Source organism: Spermophilus citellus, assembly GCF_964194105.1.
Source record: "Spermophilus citellus genome assembly, chromosome: 9".
NCBI classification, from domain to species: Eukaryota; Metazoa; Chordata; class Mammalia; order Rodentia; family Sciuridae; genus Spermophilus; species Spermophilus citellus.
This window is the reverse complement of record NC_138191.1, coordinates 105,424,410-105,449,662: the sequence shown is the minus strand read 5'-3', so window position 1 is coordinate 105,449,662 and position 25,253 is coordinate 105,424,410. Positions and strand designations below refer to the sequence as shown.

The window sequence follows — 25,253 nt, the reverse complement described above, 5'->3', positions numbered from 1 at the left end:
GGGAATCTTCTAGTAGCAGGAACGGTATGCATTGGGCTAAGTAGGAAAATGTTGGGAGCTTGCGATGGGATGGCCAGCGGACGATAAATTCCGACGCCTCCTCCGCAGCAACGCGCCTCTTTAGAGCGGATGCCCTAGGGAGGCCGCGCGGGAGGAGCGAATTGGGGCCAGGCTCTGGGGAGGAAGGAACCCCCGCACTGGGAGGGGCCGTGGGGCGGGGGCAAGGACCTTGCAGGCACTAAAGCTGGGGCTGGCAGGCTCTAGGGGCAGTGGGAGGGACCCTGCGGGCGGCCCCAGCTAGTGGCTACCAGAGTTCTGAGCGGCTATTTCCTGGTCCCAGTCCGGCCGCCCCCCCATTGTGAACTTTCACCCCCAGCGCGCGACGGCGGAGGGTCACGTGATCATGGCCAACATGGCCGCCGCCGCTGCTGGGAGCTGAGGTGCCGCCGCCGCCGGGCAGCCGGGGGGAATCCGCCCGCATCGCCGCCCTCGCCAGCCGGGCGGCTGCGGGGCCCGGAGCACCGGACGCCGGGGCTGGGACGGCACCGCGTGGCGGCCACGGGGTCCCGTTAGAGCAGCCCCGGCGGCTATGCCGAGGGCCCGGAGCGGCCGGCGAAGCAGGGGGGCCGGCGGGAGGGAGGAAGTAGGTTTGTTTACGGGTTGTTTGGGGCGGGGCAGGCCTGGACTGGGGTCGGGGGCTGGGTCGGGGGCTGGGGCGGGGGCCAGGACTCCAGGTTGTGTCTGACGCTCTGTCCTCTTTTTTTTTTTTTTTTTTTTTTGCATCTGTCCGGGATCCTCTCCCAGACCTTCCTGCGAGTGCGAGCCAACCGGCAGACCCGACTGAATGGTGAGTCCTGCCGGCCCCTCCCTCCGCCCCACCCCCAGCCACCTCCTTCACTGCCCGCTGCTCCTGGCTTGCTTGGGTCTCTTCCACTTTGGGGCCCATTCACTTCACAGTCACAGCGCATGAGTATTTCCAAACCACCGCTGCCGCCCTCAGTTTCCCCGTCCGTCTAATGGAGGTTATGGTTCCCAGCTCTTGCCCATTTCTCTCTAAAGGCCCTGAAGAACCCTGGGGGGCAATAAGTGCCGGAGAATGAGGAACAAGCTACATAATTCCACTCGGGAGCTCAGCTTTGAATTTGCAAACTGCTGGGACCTCACTATACAAGCCGGCAGGGCGCTGAGAATGTTTTTCTTCCAGTTTTTAATCAGTGCCCAGTAGTGTGAATACAGCCTCTCTGCTGAGACTTGACAATGCAGTGAGATCTGGAGTTCCCACGGCAACAGGAACTAACTCATCCCAGGGCTCTTTGAGTTATCAGTCGGCCCACATTTCACAAAAGTGATCAGCGTGGGCTCGACAGCTCTTAGAGGCCTTCTCTGAAAGCAGGCCATGTATGCACTACCTGGCGGCCCCCCTTTTGGATTCAAACCTCTGGAGCATTCTTGTTTGCGAACACAATTGAATGATCCTCGCTTTTTGTGCTGACTGGGGTGTGGTGTATATGTGGGTTGGCTATAAGCTGCTTAGGGTCTCTGGAGTAAGTGAGTGAGGCCATGGACGTTCAAGATCCCCAGCTCTTATCACTTGTTTGCTATTGCCAGGCTCTGCTTGTCTGAAAAAGGGAGAGCATTCATTATGGGCTAGCACCATGTTAAGCACCATTCTTAAAACACTTCTGAGAGGAAAATGTTACACACGTTTGGTAAATAAGGAAGCTGAGGCTCTGAGACATGAAAGTGATTTGTTTAAAATCACACAGGCTGGGATGTAACTGAGCCACTATGGAACTGAAGTTTGTTTATCTCCAAAGTCTGAGCTTCTACCATACCATGTTACTCCTTGGCAAATACTTTGGCTCCTCTAACTCAGAGGTAGCCTCATGTAGAGAACAAGACTCTGTACAACACTGTGGTAAGTTAGTTCAGGTCTTAGAAGATGAATAGCAGGGGAAAACTAAGTCTGCCTTGCTTACCTGAGGATTTTAAACAGAAGCCCAGTACATTGTCATAGCTTTCTGAGACTGTAAGGGATCATCTGCTCTCCTAGGGTGTCCTGGACAAGGAGAGCATCCAGTATCATGTCCTCTTTGGTGGTTCTGAGATTCATTTCTTTATTCAGTCATTGGACGGTGAGGACCTTTTGTGTTGGCACACTGCTTCAGACTAGACTTCTAGAATTCTCAGGGGGCCTTTGCTCAATGCCTTTCTGATGTATTACATCCCTTCTCCATCCCAGCCGTGGAATGTCAAGGTTGCCTGAATTTGAGATTCTAGTTAAGTAAGCCAAAGCAATGTGATCTGGATCTTTGTCCACAAAGTCCCAGGAGCCCCAGAACATAGTCACATTTCTATAGTGGAAACACAGGTAATTGAGATGGGCTGGGCTGTAGACCAAGGTTTCTCAAACTCCATGCTCAGTTTGGTGGGCCAGTGATTTTCCCTTTGGTTTGGGTCTTTATCTAGGGTCAGACTGCTCTGCAGTTGAAGAAGCTTTCTCCTTGAACCTTCAACGGGCAGGAGTTGGAGCCTAGCACACTCTCTAGGATCAATTTTGTTGATATTGCTAAGTATGGGGAACCATTGGGGCAGGAGAGCATTCTAACCACAGAGTCAGGCCTGGTTTCTTATGTTACCTTTGCCACACGTCAGCCTCTTGGGCAAGCGCATTGATCACTAAGCGCTTGGGGGAATACAACCTTAGCTTCATTATAGATGTAGATGAGCCTCATTGTGAAGGTGCCTGACATTGAGCCTGACTTAAGAGTAGAAGTTCTGATTTACAACATAACTGTCATCTGTGTTCCTTCCTTTATTGCATTCATAAGCTTCCCATCAGAGTCAGCATACATAAGAAAGTTCTTCCTGGCCTGGTATGATGGTACATGTTTGTAATCCATGCAACTCGGGAGACTGAGGCAGGAGGATCACAAGTTTGAGACCAGCTCTAACAACTTAGTGAGACCTGTCTCAAAATAATAAAAAGGGCTGGGGATGTAGCTCAGTGGTAGTGCACCCTGATTTAATGCCTTGTACTACCAAAAAAAAAGAAAGAAAAGAAAAAGAAAGCAAAATAGTATGTAAGTTGTTCTTCCTGGCTCTGCAGTGGAGAATCTTCCTCTCCTTGGCAGGCACCTCTCCTTCTCTCCTTTCAGTGTCTGGTATTATAGTGGTCATCTCTGATCCTTCTATTGTATCCTAGGAGGGACTAGAGAGAACAGAGTCCCTTGTTTTGACCCCTCCCTGCTTCAGTGACAGGAGGACTGCAGAGAGGGATTAGTGAGCTAATTAGAAATGATTACATCTCTCAGCATTAATTAGCAGTGCTGTGGGCTTGCAGTGTGCACTTTGGAACTGAGCCCCCTGCGGGATAGCATGGCAGGCGGTCCTCTGTCTCTGGGGCCTGCTAGCCCCTCTGTACTGATTAGAAATGATGGAACAGGTTTAGGGAAGGCACATCAAGGGTTTCCATTTCAAGGTATCTTGGGTACCCTGACCTGGCCATCCATGGTCTGACCCAGATACTCTCTATTTATAACTGGGCCTCAGTTTCCTTTCCTATAAAATGGGACCAGTGGATATCAGAGAAATTCCAATTCCTCCTAGGATAATTCTAGGTAGGACTCCAGGGATTGTACTTCAGGGCTCTTAGCCCTGGAATAAAAGGGTAGTTTAATTGATGAGAAAACAGTACACCAAACCTGGCCCCTGGGGTGACCTTGAGTTCTAACCAAGAAATGTTCTCTAAAGTTGTATTTCCTGACACCAAAGAGCCTGTGGTCTTGACCTTCTGAAGAGATATCTAGCAATAATTGGAGTGTCTTTGCCCATTGGACTCATTGAAGACAGCAGATAGAAAGGTATCCGTTGAGCTTGAGCCAACTATAGCCAAAGAGTGGACACTTCCTGGCCTAGCACCCATCTCCTCTCTGGTGCTCTTGGGAAGTTCTCTTCCCCAAAGGAGCAGGAGGAAGCATTGTAAAATGAGGGCCAGATCAGGCACCGAACAAAAGGGCTAATGGCTGACAGCAGGTCAGAATGTGTTAGCTCCACTGGGACTCTAGTTATAGTGATTGCTTATTCTGTGCCTTGTTTCTGATTTCTCCATGCAGCTCGGATTGGGAAAATGAAACGGAGGAAGCAAGATGAAGGGCAGGTATGTCCCCTGTGCAACCGCCCCCTGGCAGGATCGGAACAGGAGATGAGTAGGCATGTGGAGCATTGCCTTTCTAAGGTAGAGGGACCGTCACCACCCACCTTCATTCTCCCCTCCCTGCCCTTGACACTAGCTGCTGACTGCCCCCAAATCTGTGGGCTCTTGGGGTCTTCATGTGATCTTAGTAGCTTTTCCCTTTCGTTTGCTCTTTCCCTTTGCTTTCACTCTTTCTCACTCCCCACTTGGGCTCCCATGGAAAGTTATTGGGAAGAGGTCCAGGTCTTTGACCTCTAAATTGGTTTTACTTCAGAGGAGCCCTAGAGCTGGAGCCTATATGGTATATAAGCAGGGGCTTGGGCTGTGCCTTCCTTGCAAGCCCTGGGGAGCAGGGGGGGGGGTGGCTTGGACCCTGCATGATCCTGCTCTGCTCTTCACAGAGGGAAGGCTCCTGCATGGCTGAGGATGATGCCGTGGACATCGAGCATGAAAACAGCAACCGCTTTGAGGAGTATGAGTGGTGTGGGCAGAAGCGGATACGGGCCACCACTCTCCTGGAAGGTGGCTTCCGAGGTACAAGCAGCTGACACATAGGCATTGACACTGGTAGACAGGCCTATTCTGGGTATCCATCTGTTGGGAATTGCAAGGCCAGGGCTGGTGGCTGGTCATCCATTCCACCACGTGGGAACTGCTTCTGGCGGGGCTCCTTTGTGACCGTGCTGCTTGCCTGTGATGTGCATATTAAAATGGATGTATTTGGGTGGGGAAATGGAATTGTGAGACTGCAAGCTAGGAGTGACGAGGGGGGCTCTCAGCCTCGGGTGATGCATTGAAGGTGACAGCCAAGCCGCGTTAGCACCTGCATAAAATATTAAAGGGACGGTTATGCATTTATCACTCCATCCCTCTTAAGGCTGATAAATGAGAATCCAGCAACCTGCTGTACACCTCCAGCACTGGGGGCCCTGAGGGCTTCCAGGCAAACACATTGGATTTTCCTCCTCCTCCTCAGCCCTGTGTCAGGGAAATCAGTTACAGAGGAGAGAGTGAGTTATGGCAAAATTTGACCTCCCATGAGCTTCATTGGTGAATCTAATTTTAACTCTGATCCTATCCCTTCTCCCTGGGCGCCCTCTGCCCTGAAGCAAGAGGGGCCTGGGCCCAGCTGCTCCCTGTTTCCCTTGGGCTCTCCCCAGTTGCTGCAGAGGAGTCTGCAGGGCCCTACCCATCTCCATGTCCTCCTAACTACTTGGAGGGACATGACTTGTAGGACCCCCGAATATCAGTTCAGACAGCAGAATTGGTGGGGTGGCCAAAGTCATTGTCTTTGTCAAACTCCCATCTTGGGCAGGGGAAAAAGGGAGCTGCCTGCCTCCTGGCCTCCAGCTCTTCTCTCTTTCTCTGCACAAGCACAGCTGGCATTGCAGCTTGAGATCATAAAGGGAGCCAGTCTGCTTCCCGTCTGCTTCCTATTTTCTGGAAACATCCTTGGGAGTACTACTGCATATGGTCCATGGGGAATCTTACAGCATCTGGGAAGAAGGTCTTGCCTCCTTGGGGCCATGCTACCTGGGCTCATGCTAAGAAACCTCCAGTGCCATGCATCATAGACTGGCTGTGTGAAGAGGCTGAGAGCCCAGATGGGACATTATGCCTGTGGGCTTCTCTTATATTACCCACGTGTCTGAGACAAGCCAAAACATAAATCAGGAGGGTTAGACCAAACTATTTCCCTGAGCCTGAGCTGGTTGCATTAGTTGCCATTGCATTCTGGTCTTATGTTGGATCTCTGGTGTGTCTCAGGCCCTGAAAAAATGAATAGCAGAGCCCATGAGCCCAGAAATTGTGCAGACAGGTGTGTGGTGGCAGTCTGTACAGAGTCAGTTCCAGAATGCTCTGGGTTAGCTTTGTTGGCAGCTGTAACTATTCATATCTTTCATTGCTGTGGCAGCTTCTTAGGTTTCTTGGCACAAAACTGGACCTGATGGCTCCTGGGCACTCAGGGTTTGCGGGGGGTAAAGCTGCACAGGGCTTGCTGTTTCTGTGAAGTCTTTCCCCAGTGCTGGGACATACTTGCCAAGCAGTGTGAGGGGCTCTCAGACCCTGGGTGGGTATCAGTTTTCCCTAAGTGTTTACAGTGCGTGGTTGTTTCTTTCAAGAATTCCTGAGGAGAGTTCAAAGGGGGCTTTTCTTTGAGCGATTTGGAGAGCGAGAATGAGAGTGAGACTTGAAGAGGGAACGGCCAGAGGTGCCTTTATCTGCAGAGAATTGCTCCAGCTTTCCTGATAGAAGCTGCTGCTGCCTCTTAAACAGCTTAGTGCAGTCAAAAGACAGGCCGACTTGAAAGGCTGTTTTACAGCGAGATCAACGGGGGCCATGAGGCAGAGAGAGCAGAGCGGAGGAGGCTGGGCCTCCTCGGTGGGGGGAGCTATCAAAGGGAGGCCCTGGCTGATCTGACTGCCTCTGCTCCTGAACCCTGTCTGCAAAAGCTGGCCATCTGTCAGCCTGCCCTTCCTGGCCAGAACCAATAGGCCCAATTCTTGGGGGGTTGGGTGTGGCCCCGCCAGGCGGGCTGGTGTCAGTGCAGTACATTGATCGCCCGCCGGGCGGGCTGGGCCGCAAGCCGGGCAGCGCGTGCTTAATGTGATTGAAAGGCAGTTAAAATGGCGGTGACCTTTTCAGGAGGAATTAGATTGCCTGCCAAGACCGGTTAGAGGGAGTGATAACGCCAGCTGAAGAAGCTGCCCAGCCGACTTCAGAGAGAGGGAGGCAGAGGCAGGATGAGCAGGCGAGCAGCGAGGCCCATTTAAGCTGTGCTGTGCGTGCTGACAGAACAGAGATTGCTGTCCTTGTTAGATATGAAAGAATTGAAGAATTGCAGATAAGTTTCCGTATCCGATCATCCCCTGTCCCTCCTCCCAGACTAGGGCTTCCTCGTCATTCTCAGCAAACCTTCCCACCAGGCCCACCAGTAATTGGGCTGATGGGTCAGATCAGTTACCTTGAGTGAAATCATCTGTGGGACGCAGCAGACAAGCAAGAGTTTTGGAGGAAATGCTTGCTAGAGGGAATGGTCTTCAGGATGGGACCCCTTTGGTTTCTAAGGGGAAGGCCCAGATGTTTGAGGCCTGGGAGTGCTTGAAATTGGTATTTTAGGAGAGAATGAAGGACCAGACAGAATAGAAGAGCATCAAGATAGGCCCAGCTGGAAACAGATGTTTAAAAGACCCAAGAAAATAGGTAAAAACTTCAAGAGAGTAAGTCAGAAGAAATTTTTGGTATCTAGGAAATACTCTAACCTTTGCAGTTCTAGAGGAGGTCCTCAGACTGCTCAGCTGCTGCTTACTGTCTTAGAGCCTGAGGTTTTCAAACCTCCTGGTGCTGTTTTTATAGAGAGCCACACACAAAGCCCAATGCTTCTCCTATAAGAGATAAGTAGTTAGAAAAAGATGCTTTTCTGGGGTACCCTACAAAACCTGTGCAAAACAGGGGCCTTTATGCCAGAGATGCAAACCGTAGAAAATAAGCTAATTATATAGCCCTACAGACAAACCTGCCCTTACCCTTAGTCAAAAGAGGTATGTGACAGATTAGCCATGGTACACCTTTCTTCTTGTTTCCTAACTCCAGCTACTCTTAGGTCCTAGAGAAGAGACCTATGGTGGTAGTGAGTGAGTTGCCAGTGAGTTCACCTGTTTGGATTTGGGGAACCTATAGTCACATCTGGAAGAGACAGGCAAAAGAAAGGACATGGGAATGATTGGTTTCAAATAAGAGTGTTGGGATGGAGGAATTTCCCAGGAGGCTACACAAGAAATGGAAGGTGTCTCCAGCTGTGTCATTGAGCCCTAGGTGAAAGCATTGAGCAGGAAGCTTATTTGAATCAAACAGGTGGAGTAGGGAGAGGGAATAAAACATTTTGATATGCATCGTTTCTGCCCTGCCAGATTCTGGTTATAGCTTACATTTTTCTTGAGTTCCTGTCTTAGATTTAGACTGGTTTCAAGCAGCCTGGAATGAGAAATCAGAGAGAGAACTACAGGCAAGGTAGCTTTGGTGCAGTTCTTTCAGCCATTTGTTACTAAAACTTCAGCATCAGATTATGGGACAAAGGGCTGAGAGGTGTTGTGAATCCAAGGGCACGGGCAAATGGGTCTTGAATACTAAAAATATCTCCAACTACAGCTGTTCTGCTTGGTCTAGTCACTGGCAGGTGTTGGAACAGCACACAACTGGAGGCTGGCTGGAAATGCAGAGGCTTCTAACTCCCCACCACCTTTAGTTATGACTGTCGCCTGTTGGGAGGGGTTAGGAGAGGTGGCAAGGAGCAAGGCACTTTCTGTCCCCTGTGGCAACGGATGGGATTTAATCGCCTTTTGGAACACAATTGTTAAGCTGGGACAGAGGGAATCCAGGCAGAAGGAGTAAGTATCAATGGTTTTAAATGGCGTCTGTCTCTGAGCGTCTTTCCTGACGTGAGGCAGTGAAACGCGTTATCGAGGAGGCCCGGAAAGTGGCTAAGTGCGTTTGACACACGCCAACTCCCTGCCTCCACACTGGATAATTGCATTGTCAACTGTTCAGCGAGGTGGCAGGTGACACTGCAGGCCGATTGATTGTCCCGCATCGCAGCTCCCCAGACTGTCAGCTCCCCAATCGATGGCGTTTACACAAGACACCGTAACTGCATCTGTAACTAATTCCAGTGTAAAACTCCCCGGAAGCGCTGTCCCTGCCCTCCCCTTAGGTGAACATTAGGCTCTAGAGGACCCCCAGACTTTTTTCTCTCTGGGTTCTGGTTTGGTTGAGAGTAGCAGGTGAGGAAATCGATGGCTCCTTTTTTGTGGTTTCAGGTTTCAGGACGTAACTACCCCCAGTAAACAGGCATCTCCAGTTTCTCAATCGATCATTTGATCAATTGATTAAATTAACACTGATTTTTTTTTCTCTCCCTTCTCAATGACCCAGGAAGAAATGAGTTTATGGGAAAAGGGTTGTTTTTATAAAATTTAGACTTATATATCAGTTTGCACTTAACCCTCTCCCTCTGTATTGCTGAGTGTTCACTGGGAAGAGGGATTTTTGTGCTGCCCAGGACCGGGCAAGCCTGGTTCCCTCCCACTCTACTGGGCATTGCTCACCATCAGACTTAGTTTGCTCTCTAGCCTTTTTTTGCTGCTTTCAGGTGGGGTAGAACCCTAGTAAGGGGCCCCTCCTAGTGACTGAGGGATACTCTGAGTCATTTTGGAAGTCCTAGGGACCAAGTTCCTTCCCTGGAAAGCAGCACCAGAAGGAGCAACTTGCGCCAGTGGCACATGCCTCATGCCAGCAGCTCAGGAAGCTGAGGCAGGAGGATCACAAGTTCAAAGCCAGCCTTAGCAACTTAGCGAGACCCTGTCTCAAAATAAAATATGAAAAGGGCTGTGGATGTGGCTCAGTGGTGTTGAGCATTCCTGGGTTCAATCCCTGGTACTAAAAAAAAAAAAAAGAAAGAAAGAAAGAAAAAGTGGCAGCTTGCCTAGTATCCCCTGAGCTTCAGGGAAGAGGAGCCAGAGACTTGGAAAGGAGCTATCTGTGCCATCTTGCCTCTGAGTACTGGCTTGGGATATTCCAGCAGCTGAGAACATAAAACGACTGTGGAGCCTTCCTCTCTAAGCAGGAGGGGGTAAACTGGCGGGGGTGCTGTCTGCATAAAACGGCTTTATGGCCGTTTCTTTTTATTATGATTCTGCCAGAAGTCAGCAAGTGACATTTCATTAAGAAAATAAAGTTTAATGTGCTGGGAAGGAGGTTGGAGCAGACTAGGGCAACACCAGAGTGAAATTGGCAGTGGCAGCCTGTTCTGAACACCTGTGGGGGTAGGGAGAGGTTCCCAACATCTGTCTCAGCTGGGGCATGGAGTAAGGGTCAGAGAAGACTACTCAGACCAAAGGCAGAGAGGTCTTTTCCTTGGCAAATAAGATGTCACACTTTCCCTCCTGTCTCACTGGTCAGAGGAACAGAAGGTTGCCACCTGGCTGGGAGCTGCAATAGAATAGGGAAGGCTGTGTCATAAGGTTTTTCTAGGCCCAGCCTTACTTCTGGCACAGGGCCCCAGTGCCTCATAGAGCAGTGTTGCCATTACTGTTCTGGTATGTTATATGGCACCTGCTCTGGGCCTAGCCAGCCCTGCTGGACAATGCAGAGATCACAGCAGTGAGTCACACTTGAGACCCTTGCACTTTTTGGTCTGGGGAGGGAGAATGACAATACATGGTAATAAAGGTGAGTAACGCAGTAGTTTGGGTGGACAGCAAGGAAGGGACACATTCGTGTAAGATGTGTAAGTACCTGAGCAAGTCACATCCCCCACTGAGTACCTGGAGGTTGGGGAGCCATATCTTGTGTATTCTCCACACTGAGCCAGACAGGATGTGCTCCATAAAGATTGAAAGAATATTAGAGGTGGAAAGTCCTTCCTTCTGCAACTACTCTTTGTAGGCACTACCAGTCAATGATAGAAGGTTGAGCTAAGTCAGACTTGTCAACTGAGTAGGTATTTGTTTTGCAGACCCGTAGGAAGAAAGTTATAGGCACATGGGATAGGAAGTACCCAGACATGAAGCATAAAGCATATAGGATTTGGGAGACCACAGTATCTCTGTTCCCATGGAGGATGGGTCCTGGTCTAAGCAGGGCAGGCAGTTATACTACAGAGGAAAGGACTTCAAGCCACAGGACTGCTTTATATGCTGGGACTTCTGACAGGTATGGGCACCCTGTCTTTCCTGATTTGCCAAGGGAGCCATAGTGGGCTTGGGAGTAGTGCCAGGGTTCTCTGCTTTTTTGCCCACCCACAAGGCAGGGAGAGACTGAGCAGAGGATATGAGGCTGGCTGCTGAGCTGCGTGTACTTGGAAGAGGGGGGTTGGCAGGCTCGGGGGGCATGGGCTATAAGTGAACCTGATAGCTACATTCTGATTGATGGCGGAGTTTGTCTCCCAAACTGTCAGAGGGTTTATAGAGGTGCCACTCACCCACAAGGCGGGAATTGCTTGTCAGGACACCTGGCCCTGAACAGGAGACAGAGCTGTAACTTGGTGTTTTCTCAGCTTAATGGCCCTGCTGCTGACCTGCCTGCTGTTCAAGTGTGTCAGTGCCTCCAGGTCGAGGGCAAATGAGGACTGTCAGTGAGGGTGGAGCCTAGGGAATGCCCAGCCTCTTTCTTTCTTTCTCTGGTGCTGCTTACCTCTGGGATGAATAGAATCTTTGAGAATAGACTGGAGGAGGATCAGGAAGAAAGTAGGGCTTGGTAGAAGGAGAACATTCCAGATGGAATAAATAGCATAAACAAAGGTCTCGATGTATGGCTGGAACACAGCAAGCAGTCTCCATGTCCATGTGCACAGGGCTTCCGGAGTGAAATGAGAAGAGATTGAGTGTAGAGAAATAGATGCATATAGATCTTCACAGATTTAATTGAAGAGTCTGAACTTGACTGAGTCATACATGGTTTTGGATAAGGAAAACAAAGGATTAAAACTAAAAGGTAGGCAGGATGAAGAAATACACAAGAGGCTTAAGGACCTATTACAGGACTATTACCTATTTCTCTGATGAGAGTGTAGGCACCTAAGAATGGACAAGACATTTCTGAGATCATTGGGCAGAGTTCTAAATGCTTCCTTGCTTCTTTAAAGATTTATTTACAGATCCTACTAACCACAGAGTGTCCCCCCCTTCCCCCCCGCCATCCCTGGCAGAGCTGCCATGCTGGCTAGTAGCTATGGTCTGAGACCCATAGAGAAGTAGGGCAATGGCTGGGGGCAGCTCTATGGTCCCTGACCGTGGGCTTTCAAGAAAGGTGGTTCTGGGAGTCAAGACACCATCCAGCAGGTGAGCTGGCTTGGTATGGTCTCATTAACTCACCCTTCCCCATTAGCCAAGAGTCTGCCTGTGGCTTTGTCAAATGAACCTCAAGTGGTCAGCCGCTTGGGGTTCAGCCTGGCCCTTGGCCTGCCCCAGCCGAGTCTGGTTGCCTTCATAGACTGCTTTGAGAGGCAGGTGTGCATGCCTGTTCTCCCTTGTCTGTCCATTCCTAATCCCTTTATAACTACACTTGTCCAGGAATCTGGGCTGCGTGAGGTAGAGATGAATAATTAATGTCAGGCGCTTCAGACACCAAATATTTGAACAGCTGCCTGGAGTTTTTGCTGGCAAGGACCTAGCGGCCAAAATCAGGATGTTGGCTTGGGGTCCCGCTCTATGGCTCTGATTGGCCTTAATCAGCCTGTTCTCTTTGATGGACTTGTCACACTGGACAGTGGGACATAAGGAAGCCTAGGTCCTGGTTGGGGCTGGGCCGACCTTTTGCACTTGGATTTCCCTACTTTCTTTTTGCTCTTCCTGGAACTGGAAGGCAGATGGATAGCAGGCCTAGGGCAGGGTGTTGCCTGAGGACTTGACATAGCATATGAATGGGCCAATTTATGAACAGAGACCACAGAGAGAAAAAGATATACATTGTAAAAGGACTGAAATATCAGTCAGGAGCACTTAAGTATCTGATTCGATATATCTCAAGCCCAAGTTTCTATTTGTGCCTCATCTCACCCTCCTACCTGATCCCTACTTAGAGGCAGCATATAAAGCACACTTGGCCTAGTCTTTTTGGTCCATGGCCCTCCTCATACCCTGCTTCCCACAGGCTCTGGCTTCGTCATGTGCAGCGGCAAAGAGAACCCGGACAGTGATGCTGACTTGGATGTGGATGGGGATGACACTCTGGAGTATGGGAAGCCACAGTATCCTTGGGTCTCTATGGGCAAGGTGGGGCTGGCACAGAAGGCCGTTGGGAATAGGAAAAGTAGCTAGTACCTCTGGTACTTGCCCACACCACCTCCAGGGTCAGAGGCTCAACTTTGGCCACGGGGAATCCTGAGCATTTTGCCCTCGTGGCTTACAACAAAACTAGGATCCATTGTCCTTGACCACCATGCCAGATACACGGAGGCTGACGTCATCCCCTGCACAGGCGAGGAACCTGGTGAAGCCAAGGAGAGAGAGGCACTCCGGGGCGCAGTCCTAAAGCAAGTGTGGGCACAGGCGTAGCATGATGGGGTGGTGGGATAGAAAGCCCGAGGCAGGGCTCAACCCAGTACCCACCTGCAGGGTTGTCTGTATTCCTTCAGGCCTCACTGTGTTCTTTTTTCTTCTTCTTCTCTAGTGGTGGCCCTCCCAGCACCCGCATCACACCTGAGTTCTCTAAATGGGCCAGTGATGGTAAGTCCTGACCCAGGTTAGCAGTAATGGGTGTGAGAGGGATTCCTAGATAGTGGTGACTGACTCAAGCCCAAGCCCTCACCTGTGCTATCCATTCTGTCCAAAGTATGAGTTGTCCCTGTGTCCCTGCAGAGATGCCATCTACCAGCAATGGTGAAAGCAGCAAGCAGGAGGCCATGCAGAAGACGTGCAAGAACAGTGACATCGAGAAGTGAGTGCGGCTGTGCAGGAGCAGGGTGGCGGGGGTTGCTGGAAGGAAGGCTGCTGCCAGGGCTTCTGGCCCTCCCAAGTGTAGCTGAGTCCTGCTGCCCTGGGCACACAGCCGGCATTGGAGCCCAGCTGGTGCTAAGCGTGACTCTGTGAATTGATCGCTGGGCCACAGCCCTGGGAGCCTTGGTGGAGGGAGGTGCAGTCCGCCTGCTTGCCTGCCCGCTGAGCCGGCCTCCGCCCGGGGAATGTGATGTATGGCCGCCCAGCCCAGCCGGCGCACTTGATTCATCTCCAGTTTCTGTTTCTTAATCGGGAGCTAAATTGGTTTCATTTTTCTTGTCCCGGGTGGCGCTCGCAGTGGGTTTTAGGCAGGAGCATTGGGTCTCATCACTTCTGGTAGGAATTTTTGGCCAGGATTTTCTAGCAGAGGAAAAAGAGATCCATTAGTACTTTACCTAGGGCCGGGCAGCCTCTCTGGCCTCTATCCCTGGGAGCCACAAGGATTTGATATCAGCTGGGCATCTCACTGCCTTTCCAGAAGCCCAAGTAAGACCAGTTCTGGCCCTAGGAGGTGGTATTGTCCAGTATGGGCTGCCTAGAGCTGCAGCCATTGGCCGTTGCTTATCTCCCTGCACCCACTCCACTCCCTCCAGTTGCAGGGGAGGTTCCCTGGGGTTAAAAGGCAGCCTCTTGATTCTAGGACCAGTGTTCCATCTTGCCTCCTGCCAGGAGAGTGGATTGCAGGCCAGTGCAGGGCTGGGTCGGTGGCCCAGGGTCACCTCCCATTTGTTTCCCTCCATTTTGTGTTGTCATAAATTCATTCCAGCCCGTTGTGGTTGATCAGTTTATCTCGGCCGGGGCCGCGAGTGCTGCTGGCATGATGTATGGGCCGCAGCGCAGGGCCCGGCTGCCCATGAATCACTGCAGCTGCTCCGTGTCAGCGCCGGAGCGGGCCGTACAGGTTCGGCGCAACCAGCTTTTGGGGGGGAGGAATGACGTATGGATGTTTATTTAATAATTCTCTCCTACTCCAGCTGAGCGGGGCGGGCGGGGCAGTAAGGGGCACCCACCCTCGTCTGGAGGGGCTGCTCATAAATCAGAAAGACAAGATCATTAATCAGGGATGGCGCTTGAGGGGGAGATGGGGGGCCAGAGCCAGTGACCATCCATGAAGGTGCTACCCACCCAAGGCTGGGGAAAGTCCCACCTGTGTGAGCACAGGCTCCAGTAGGTAGGGCTCTCGGGATGAGTTGGGGATTGGCTTGCTCCTGTGCAAAGATCACCAGGAGGTCTGGATTAGCCAAGATTAGAGCCCTTCCGTCCCCATGACTTCTGTCTTCCTCATCCACAAAGTATGGAATCCTGCCCTAGATCTGTTTCATGTTCCAGGGAAGGGGAAAGGCAGGATGCTATGGCTTCCTCTGGGAATCTGACCTCCTCATGTCCTGGAGGGGGTTCAGGAATAGCTCACAACCAAGCTGGGTCCGGGGCTGGAGGACTGGGTATTTCACCAGAGCAAAGATTAGAGGCCAGGTGTGTGCTGAGCAAATCTAGGACAGGTGGGCTTTGGAGCTGTATCTTGGCCTATGATGTGGCCTTGGAGTTCTTAGGCATTTGTTTCCCATCTTTGAAATTCCTAGCATGGGTCTTGGAGGAGAAGGGAGCACAACTCCCCATCCTTATCAGGAGTTTATTAGCAGCAATCAAGATGGAGATGGTACATATGGCATCAGGCAGAATGCCAGGGAAGGAGCCAGCTATGCAGGTACTTGTGAGGGTGGGGTGAAGACTTTCCAGAGCCAGGAGACTGAGTGGGAATCAGTATGCTGGAGACAGCCTTTCCCAGCATCCCTGGAGAAGCAAGGCCTAAAGAATCATGGATCCATGAGCTGGTGGATCTAGAGCACTCCCAGTGCAGGAACACAGACCACTAGGGAGTTATATTCTGTGTTGCTTCTAGCACCCTAAAAGAAAAAAATCAGAGATTGAAGTTTGTTGTTGCCCATCAAATGTTACCACTTCCCTTCTTACATCCCCCAAGACTACTTGTATCTAACAGTAATAAGCCACTTCAAGCTTTCTGGACCATTGTCTCGCCCAAGCTGGCAGAACAGGCACCCCCAGGATATTGTCCATGCCCACGTCACACCTCACTGTGTTTCTACCTGTGGCCTCCCTACTGTTCAGTCCTACTTTTTCCATTCTTATTAAATGCCTGTGGAACCTTAGCTGTTTTATCACACCCTTCTTCTAATATCCTCACAATTCCCATCACCCATGAGATAGTTCCGTTTCTGACTGTGGAATTGAGTTGCCAGACAAGTGTGCTCTGTCACTTTAGCAACTTTTGCCTACCTATAAGTGAGCCTTCCAGCCCAACTGAACTCTTGGGCCTCTTGGTCTTTATTTCTACTGTTCCCTTAGCCTGGAGATCCATCTCCTTATAAACCAGTATAGAGTAACAGTCAGTCACACAGTTGACCACAGGATCAGTCTGCCACCTTGGAATCCCATCTCCCCAAATCTTTGTGAACATTGGGTTGCTATTTAATTTTTCAGTACTTTAGTTTCTTCATGTATAGAAATGGGAATATTAGAACCTTCTCACAAGGTTTTTATGAGGTGTAAATAGGATAATAATTATAGTTCCTCAGTATAATGCCTGGCATTTAGTAAGTGCTTAATAAATTTTAGCTATTTTCTTTGTATTATCATCATACTTATTCCCTAAGGCCATCCCCAGTACAGTTTTTCTACTCTTCCAGCAGGTATTTTTCTCCCTCTGTGAGTAGCCCTATTCACTAGTGTTTTAGGAGGGGGAGGAGGGATCCTTGAAGAGTCCTAACTATTCCCTGTTCAGCAGTATGACCGGTCTTGGAAAAGTCATAGGGACCTTGTGGTACAGGGCTTGGACAACAGGCTGAGGCTTACCAGGGTATCAAATGGGCCTAGGAAGAAATAACAAGGAGCCCTCGAGGGAAGCCAGGCTTATGGCAAAGGGACCTAGATTATATGGGATCTGTCCAGCCCCACATCTCTCTTTCCCTAGAGGTTGGACTAGCTCTTCATTTTGCATATGTTTACTCATGCTCAGATGCCAGAAGTGGGGCTTATGTCCAGAGTAAATACTGGCCAAGTGAGCAGCCTGCCCTCAGGGAACTCAGTCTAGTGGAGGACACAAAGATCTTTGCAGTTAGACTGTTGGGGTCGAGTTGGATAAAGGATGCCCCGAAATTCCCCAGTAGTAGTACTGATGATGAAGCAGAACGGTGAGTTTGGGCGAGGGGGTTGGGAGGACCCAGAGGAAACAAAGTGCAAAGAGGCCAAGAGACTGGGAAAGGGTGGTACACTTGGAGACACTGCCCAGTTTGTGTGGATAGGCAGGGTGATGAGGAGTACAGGCTGACAGGGCCAGAGTGAGAAGAAATGTTTTAGAGCTTTAGTCTGAGAGACATTGAAATGTTGGAGTAAAAATGGTCAGATTTGCTTTCACTATGTAAGTTCTAGGTGCTGGAAGGATGGTATGGAGATAGAGGACTAGAGCGGGGAAGTTATTTGCTGCTCAGGTTAGTGGAGTTATCCATAGAATAGTCCAGGAGGCCCAACCAGAAATGGTAAAGGTGGAAGGAAGGGAGTGATTCCAGAGGTATTAGGAGAGAAGTGAGAGATTTTTGAAGTTGAAAATGACTCAGAATGATTGAGAATGGTTCTCAGGTATCTGGTTCGGAAATTCGTCAGGTGGAGATGGAGGAACAAAGAGTGGGTTTAGTTTTGAAGTGGGGTTTGCAGCTATGGGGCATTGGAGAAAGAGCATGTGGGATGTCTAGGAAACACATGTGGTTCTGGATTAAGGGAGGTACAGGCTGGAGGTTCAGATTGGGGATATCAGCCTACTACCCAACTGTACATCTTCTTTATAGAATCACTGAAGATTCAGCTGTGACCACATTTGAGGCCCTGAAGGCTCGGGTTAGGGAGCTTGAACGGCAGCTATCTCGGGGGGACCGATACAAATGCCTCATCTGCATGGTAAGTAAGAGGGAATTTGGGGTGCCCTTGGTCAGGCTTTAGTGCTCTGGAGTGTTGGAAAGGGTCACTGCAACTATGATCTAGGCTCTTTGAAGGGTGTTCCTGCCTCAGTGATTCCTTCTCTGCCCACCTTTTCCCTAGGACTCATATTCAATGCCCCTAACGTCAATCCAATGTTGGCATGTGCACTGCGAGGAATGCTGGCTGCGGACCCTGGTGAGGTGGTGTGGAAGTTGGGGAGTGGGGTGCTGTTTGGGGGGGCACTGCCCGGGTGTTCATGCCTTTGCTTGTACCTGCTTAGGGGAGGTGGGCAGTGAGGGATAAGGAAGAACAGGAGCATAGAACAGAGCCAGGGCCAGCATATCTACTGTACCCTCCACCCCAAAAATCACTGTATTCTTTGCCCCCCACCTCAGGTTTATTAAATTCTCCCCTCCATGGGCTCACCACATTCTCCTTTCCACCACCCACGCCCCTAGAAGGCCCACCACATCATACATATTGGTGAGACCCCAGGTCAGGAGGAGGCTTGTGGTGGGTAAGCAGGACCAGGGCCTCAGCCCCTCCCCCTCCCATTACTAAGCTCCTTCTGCTCCTGGCCCTGTTCTTTGCTCAGGAGCAGCCATTAAAATGTCGCCCGGAGACAGCAATAAAAGGCCCGGACGTGGGCTCTGTGTCCTGATCAAAGGCCGCATGTAATCTCGTTAGGGCCGCGGCAGCCACAGCTGGACCCAGCCTTGTTCTCATTACCGGGGCTCCCGCTGCGGGGCTGGCCAGGCGGTTTGATCCTGACGTCCCCCCAACACAGGAGCGTGCCTGCCTGCTCAGAGGCCGCCCATGCATCCCCAGCCTGGCTGACACAACCAGAATCCCAGCACACACTAGTGCAGAGAGACATGGCTGTAGGCCCAAGTGCTCACATGGATAAATGTGGCACGTGTCTGATCATAGCCCTCTTCCCCCTGCAGGGTGCCAAGAAGCTCTGCCCTCAGTGCAACACCATCACAGCGCCTGGAGACCTTCGGAGGATCTACTTGTGAGCTAGCCACCCAGCAGGCCTTGCCTCGAGCAGCCTCATCTGCCCCCAGCCTCTGTGACAGTGACCCTCTCCCCTTGTACATACTTGCACACAGGTTCCCCGTGTACATATATTCACATGCGCGCACACAAGCATACACACACACAGGACTCTGGAGCCAGAATGGAGGCTGAGGCCCAGGCCTTGCCTGCTGGCTCCCACCAAGCCTGAGAACCATACCCATCCGGGCCTCTGTTCCCAGGGTGGAGCAGGGAGGTAGGGGTGGGGAGTAGAGGGGCAAGGCTCCTGAGATACAGCTCCCAGATGGACAGACAGACATGCAAACACCAGACTGAAGCACATGTAATATAGACCATGTATGTTTACAATGTTGTGTATAAATGGGACAACTCCTTTGCCCTCCATGCCCCCACCTTTGGTTGTATTATTTTCTTCTGTTTTTTTAAGAACTCTGGAAGCAGTGCCTCCTTCAGGGCTGGCTGGGGGCTCGGCCCAACCACCTCTTAGGGTACCTGCCTCTCCCTCTCCCGTGGCGTCCCTTCCCTCTCCCATGTGCTCGGTGTTCAGTGGTGTATATTTCTTCTCCCAGACATGGGGTACATGCCCTGAGGGACATGACCCTCTCCTTAGTCTTAGCTCATAGGGCTCTTCATAAGGAGTTGAGGGTGGGGCAGGAAGTAGGTCCCGAGCTGAAGCAGAAGCTGAGGTCGGGGCTGACTGAAGGCGCCCCTGGCTGCACAGCTTTCTGCTAAGAACCATTCCTGGGAGTAGAGATGCTATTCCCAGGGAAAAGTTGTCTCCTTGCCCCTCCTGTGGGCCCCATGGTGTGATGCTGTGTCTGTATATTCTATACAAAGGTACTTGTCCTTTCCCTTTGTAAACTACATTTGACATGGATTAAACCAATATAAACAGCTGTTGCCTGTGTATATGTATGGGGGATAGAGAGTTGATAGTACGGGTTGGACTGAGGCAGTTCAGGGGTTAATTCTAGGCAGCAGTATTGGGGAGAGGACTTAGATGTAGGTGTGTGTAGAGCCATACAGGGTTGGTCTGCTTAGGGGCCCTGGAGCATTCCAGCATGAGTGGGGGTGGGGCTAGAGAGCTGGGCTCCTGGCTATTGATGGGTAGGGGCTCTAGGTTAATTCCTTATTGATGCAGAATCGTCAGCTCATTAATCATAGAAGAGGTCAGAGCTTGGGGGTACAGAGGGGATGCAAGCTCTATCCCCCAACCTAGGGCAGGAGCAACTGCAGGCTTGGGTTAAAAACCCAAGCCCCAGGTTTCTGTTCCTTTCTAGTCCCCTGAAAGGTGCCCCCAGGCTCACAATCTCAGGGCTTCTGGGCTTTTATACTATTCATCCTAGTGCCCACAAGCCTGGTGTAGGTAACTGCCTAGAGCCCCAAATTAAACAGTAGAAACTCCTGCTATCCAAGATGGACTCTCAAGAAACTAGAGCTAGGCCTCTAGCACTGGCTACAGAGCACTTTGTTGGTCACTCCCTTAACTCCCCACTGCTGCTTAGGTAGACCAGCATCCTGGATGCCTCTCAGGCAAGTGCAGACCAGTCCTTGCCCACAACAGAAAGATATCTTAAGAAAAATAGATTCTGGGAGCAGGGGCTGTGGTAGAGTGCTTGCATGGCACATGGGAGGCACTGGGTTTGATCCTCAGCACTATATAAAAACAAATAAATGAAGGTATTTTAAAAAGTAGTCATAGTCGTTGTAATTAAAAAAATAAATTGATAAATTCTGTTAAAATTCAAGAGCCCAGAGTCTTTCCATGACTCCAAACTCCTTGACACATTCTTACAGCCAGGCCTACCTCCCATCTCCCCAAATCCCATTAGACACCCACCTCTAGAATGCCCACAGAGAATCATCAGGTCTTGGCAGCTCTTGCCTCCTCCTGCACCCAGAGGAAATGCAGATGACAGGCCACTCTTGGTTGGAGCCCAGGAAAGGCCTCACTGCCCCATGCCTGCTTGTTGGCTCCAAATATTCTGAACATAGATCCTGGGGCCCAAGGTCACAGGGAATGTATATAGTCCCCGGGGAAGTGGAGCAGCCCCCCACTGATGGCTGAGGGTCTGTAAAAGAAACAGGCTTGAAAGAGTGGGCCTTCTGGAGGTAAGGGTGATGGCAAGAACAGATTCCAGTCAGGCTAACTTCTTTTCTATCTCTATTCCCTCTCTCCTCTACCTGGGACTCAGTAGGTCCATGATAGCTGGTTACCCCCACCCTAGAGGCCATGTGCTCTCTAATAGGCACATTAACCCACGGGAAGGGCATTCTGCTGAAGCCAGCCATGCTGTTGTCTCATGGCACAGGCGGCACTGCCACCTGTTGGCCATGGCTAGGAATGCAGCCACACAGCCTAGGAATCAGCAACAGTAGTAGGGACTCCCAGAGGACTGATGTCCTGCAGGCAGAACTTGGCCCTAGAGAGAGGGAATCCATCACCCCTAAGAATATCAGGGATCAGCTCCAACCCAGAGTTTTCCAGCCATTGCTTCACTGCCTGCTAAACTTTGAAAGCCTATCCCTGACCCCCAGGCCTCTTGATTACCACAACAAATTCATTTGATCAACTAATATTTATTGAATACCTATGTGCCAGCACTGTGTAGCAGTGACTCTCAGAATGATAGATGAAACAGAATTGTAAGGCTGAAGGCACTTCACCTTGCAGGCTGCAATGATACCATCTCCTTGAAAGGAGACTCATTTGAGTATCAAATGAGTCTCCTTTCAAGGAGATGGTATCATTTCAGCCAAAACTCCCTTTACCCTGGTTCTGGTTTTTAGGACTCCAGAGTTAACTTGCCACAGCTCCTACTGTAGCACTGCTGTCTCACTGCTTCCCACTCCAGCTGCCCCTTACAGACAGCTCACAACTTTCCCAGACGCAGTGGCTTCCTAGCAAAATGTGGAGGAGCTGGGCAGCACAAACCCCTGCATCCTCAGCTAATCCAGCATCTACCTCAGACTCCTGGGCTATGAGGTCAGAGAAGCTTCTCTGAATGAATGGGCAAGTGGGATTCATGCTTTATGTTGTGGGACTCTGCCCTGACCCTACCCTCTGGCACCTCCCCAATAAAGCTCACCTTCCAGTCAGAAAATCAACTCAACTCTGGCAACAAGTATAAAGTTTCCATTGTGCAAGGTGATTAAGTTCTACAGATCTATATAACACTGCACCTATAGTTAACAATAGGTGTTATTAATAAGTGTATTACATATACTTGGAACTTTATGTTAAGAGAGTAGATCCCATGTTAAGGGTTCTTATCACAATTTTTTAAAAATATTTATTTTTTAGTTTTAGGTGGACACGATACATTTATTTTATTTTTATGTGGTGTTGAGAATCGATCCCAGTGCCTCACGCATGCTAGGCGAGCACGCTACCACTTGAGCCACTCCCCAGCCCCACAACTTTTTTTTTAAAATCAACTCTGAGGTTCATCCTCAACCCCCTCCTCCCCTGCTTTTTTAACCCTTTACATGCTGAATGCCACAAGAATCAGCTGCCTGACTGGTGCACTTGTTTGAATAATCAACTACAAGTTTCCACAGAAACCTACCCAGGCATTCCTGCCCACTAGGACCACTAGAAGTCCCCCAGGACAGACATAGGTTGTGGGAGGTCAGGCATTTATTTCTGGAGTAGGACCTGAGTACTGGACACAACTGCGCATGAAGTCAACACAAAGGCTTGTGTAGTAAGTAGGGTAGTCTCGTAGGTGGCTGACATGTGCAGATGACACAAAGTCCACAGAGCGTACCAGGACCCGGTGGGCCAGGCGTGCTTCCACCATGCGTTCCACATCCCTGGCCAGGACAATCTCATCTGCCTTCGAGTAGAGGTAGAGCTCAGGCCAGTGGGATTCTGCATTCCGTAGCTTATCATAGAAGCGGGTGTGGAAGAGGCCAGTGAGTGGAGCAAGCAGGATATGGAACAGGACTGCCACCAGGGTGAAAGCCACCAGGAGCAATAGGCGCATCAAAGCATGCTGATGTTCTAGGATTACTGCCAGGGCCCGCAGGGCCCCTACCAAGTTGTTATCACCAGGACCACTGTCAAAAATGGTGCCCACCACACGCAGGTGGCAGAAGCGCCGATGGGTTTGCAGGAGCTCCAACACGTAGCGGTAAAGCATGACGCCAGCATTGCTGAAGACATGGAAGAGCAGGGGCTCCCTCTCAATCTCATAATCAAAGAGTAGCTCAAGCAGCTTCTGGGCCAACAAACGAAGTGAAGGGATGCCCAGGGACTCTGAGAAGAAGACCATGTGCCATGGGGCTGTGTATCGGATCACGATGCAGCCCTGGGGAGAGAAGAGAAGCCTGATCAATCCCCAGGGATGCAGTGGGGGTGGTGAGCACAAGATACATCCGAAAGGCCCAGTAACCCCAACTTCCATAGAGCCATGGAATCCAGCAAAGCTCTAGGCCGTGCTTCAGCCTGAGCACCAGCTCACTACTCACAGACACAGGTACTTTGCAGGAGTGGAAAGTATACTCAAGGTCCATTTTTGGACTCATGGCTTCATGGTGACTACGCTTCTGGGATGGTATATGAGGCCTGGAGATGAGCACGTTTTGAAAGTGACCAGAACATCTCTTCTCATACCATAAGCCTACCCCAGACCTTGTACATTTAAAGTCTCACTGCTTGCCTATATTTTGCTGCAGCGACTTCTCTCCATTCTCCCTACCTCCCAGACACAACACCTAAGACAGCCTACAAGCCCCCAGCCTCGACTACCAGAGGCCACTTCTGAGCCAGACCCTCATGGCATCCATCTCTGGTCACTGTCATCTCCCTCTTCCCACACCAAGGACCAGAAAACAAAATCCATACTGTCTGGTTTCAGGAGCCTGACCCCCAAATCTGTCTGGTTCCCAAGCCTAGGATCACTCCTCAGACTCCCCCTGAAATTCCAAATACAGTAAATACTATTCCTCAAATTCTAAAATCTGGGCCCAAATTCCCTTTAGGCTTCTGGACACCTCACTGCCTGAGCCAAGTGTACCTCAAAACCTCCAGACAGGTCCCCTTCTAGGCCTGTTGAAAAAGGCCCTGCCTGGGGCCTAATCCCTCTCCTAAACCTATTCTAGAGACAAAGCACCCTTTGTCATGGGGATCTGAGTTGGGCAGGCTCTGGGGTCAGACAGGTCTGAATTTAATTCCTGGTCCTAGCACTTAACAACAGTATGAATAAAGAACAATTTACTTCTTTCTGTGTCTGTGTCCCCATCTATTATTGGGATAACACCCATCTCCTAAGGTTATGGTGGAAATTAAATGAGAAAAAAAAGTATGTTAAGTGACCAAAACAACACATGGCACACAGTAAACTCTCAACCAACAGCTGCAACAATCATCAGTGATGATTACAATAACCAGGAGAAAATTATGTGGACACAGTTCTTAAATGACCCACAGCCAAATGGATGGTCAGCCAGGTTGCCTCCTATCACCCAGACCTGCTAGGTCTGGAGGCTCCCAACACTCTGGGGCTTGGGGAGTTACTTAAGGCCACCCATATTCCCAGATGGTCAAATCTAATAGAGGCCAGCCCATCCTCATCACACTTTTCTCCTGGCAGCACCTGAGGATTACACACTCCTAGAAATATTTCCTTGCAACCCAGTCCCTTCAGTTGATAAAAAAAAAAAAAAAAAAAGGAACATTTTTAATCATGAAAAAAGGGGCTAGTCTGGATATGAGGCCTAAGGAACACAACAACAACAACAAAAAAAAAAAAAAAAAAAAAAAAAACTAGATACAATGTGTAATCCTGGATTGAATCTTGGTTTGGGCAAATCAGTTGTAAAGAACACTTTGAGGACAATTTGGGCATCTGAACATGGATTGGAAACTAGAAGTGATGAAAATTAATTAACATGAGAAGGTGGAAAGCATGAACTTTAAAAAGCAGGCTTCAAAATGGTACACTTGATAGATTTCATCCAGGCAAAGAGAAGATCCAGAAAAAACCTGGAAAGAGCTACCCTATGGTATAAACCGAGGTCATCTCCAGGCAGTGGAATATGATGTTTTTATTTTCTTTTAAATAATGAAGGTTGTCTCCCTCTGGAGATGGCCCTGCATTCTCCCTTGAATGTTCCTCTGCTTTCCATAGTAAACCTTTGTCTATGTCTCTAAAAAGAAATTAAATATTGGAGTTTGGGATTGGAGAAGTTTTTCTCGGCACCCATCCTGTTCTCCTCCTACCAGGGAATAAAGTCAGTCCCCTCCTTGCCAAGGCTGCTACTCCACCAGCCTTGTACCTTCAGCCCCTCTGCCTGCCCTGGAATCTTGCCTCACACTTTCTCCCTCACACTTTCTGCCCACATAACATCTTCCTTCCCTCACCTACAATGGTCTGTTTCTCTGTTGATTCTGTCATGTCCTCTTGGGCTTTCTTGTCCTCCCTTGGCTCCATTCCTCCTTTCCTCATAGAATTCTCTTCATCTTCTACTTCTTTAAGTCTGGTTTCCTTAGGGCTATCCCAGCCCTCTTCTTTCCCTCTCTACACTCCTGA

The 25,253-nt window shown here is 50.1% G+C and overlaps 3 protein-coding genes across 8 annotated transcripts in view; 2 read left to right on the top strand and 1 right to left on the bottom strand.

Moving 5' to 3' along the window:
• Window positions 1-573, top strand: part of LOC308655554 (E3 ubiquitin-protein ligase RNF220-like) — a gene marked incomplete at its 3' end in the record, with an annotated part of 204,243 nt that extends 203,670 nt beyond the window's left edge. Inside the window, exon 8 of the mRNA XM_081305624.1 lies at window positions 377-573. Coding sequence (XP_081161750.1) covers window positions 377-573 — 197 coding nt within the window. The remainder of the gene's footprint in view (window positions 1-376) is intronic.
• Window positions 398-19,611, top strand: LOC308657345 (E3 ubiquitin-protein ligase RNF220). Of its 4 annotated transcripts, none has more exons than XM_081308937.1 (11): window positions 398-643; window positions 805-847; window positions 4,116-4,159; window positions 4,597-4,729; window positions 12,845-12,941; window positions 13,140-13,226; window positions 13,364-13,419; window positions 13,552-13,630; window positions 17,550-17,658; window positions 17,800-17,874; window positions 18,627-19,611. In XM_081308937.1, exons 1-11 carry the CDS (start codon window positions 590-592, stop codon window positions 18,696-18,698), a joined length of 849 nt encoding a protein of 282 aa, XP_081165063.1. In that variant the 5' UTR covers window positions 398-589; the 3' UTR covers window positions 18,699-19,611. The 4 variants fall into 4 exon arrangements, with proteins under 4 accessions (XP_081165063.1, XP_081165062.1, XP_081165065.1 ...); XM_081308936.1 differs by having other exon boundaries at window positions 4,116-4,237; XM_081308939.1 differs by having other exon boundaries at window positions 398-647.
• TMEM53 (transmembrane protein 53) overlaps window positions 15,306-25,253 on the bottom strand; it is a 25,202-nt gene continuing 15,254 nt past the window's right edge. For all 3 annotated transcript variants that reach the window (XM_081308940.1, XM_081308941.1, XM_081308942.1), the window contains 2 exons: window positions 22,287-23,030; window positions 15,306-15,593 (listed from right to left, as the gene is read on the bottom strand). In XM_081308940.1, the coding sequence (XP_081165066.1) occupies window positions 22,350-23,030 (681 nt within the window). In that variant the 3' untranslated portion in view covers window positions 15,306-15,593; window positions 22,287-22,349. The remainder of the gene's footprint in view (window positions 15,594-22,286; window positions 23,031-25,253) is intronic.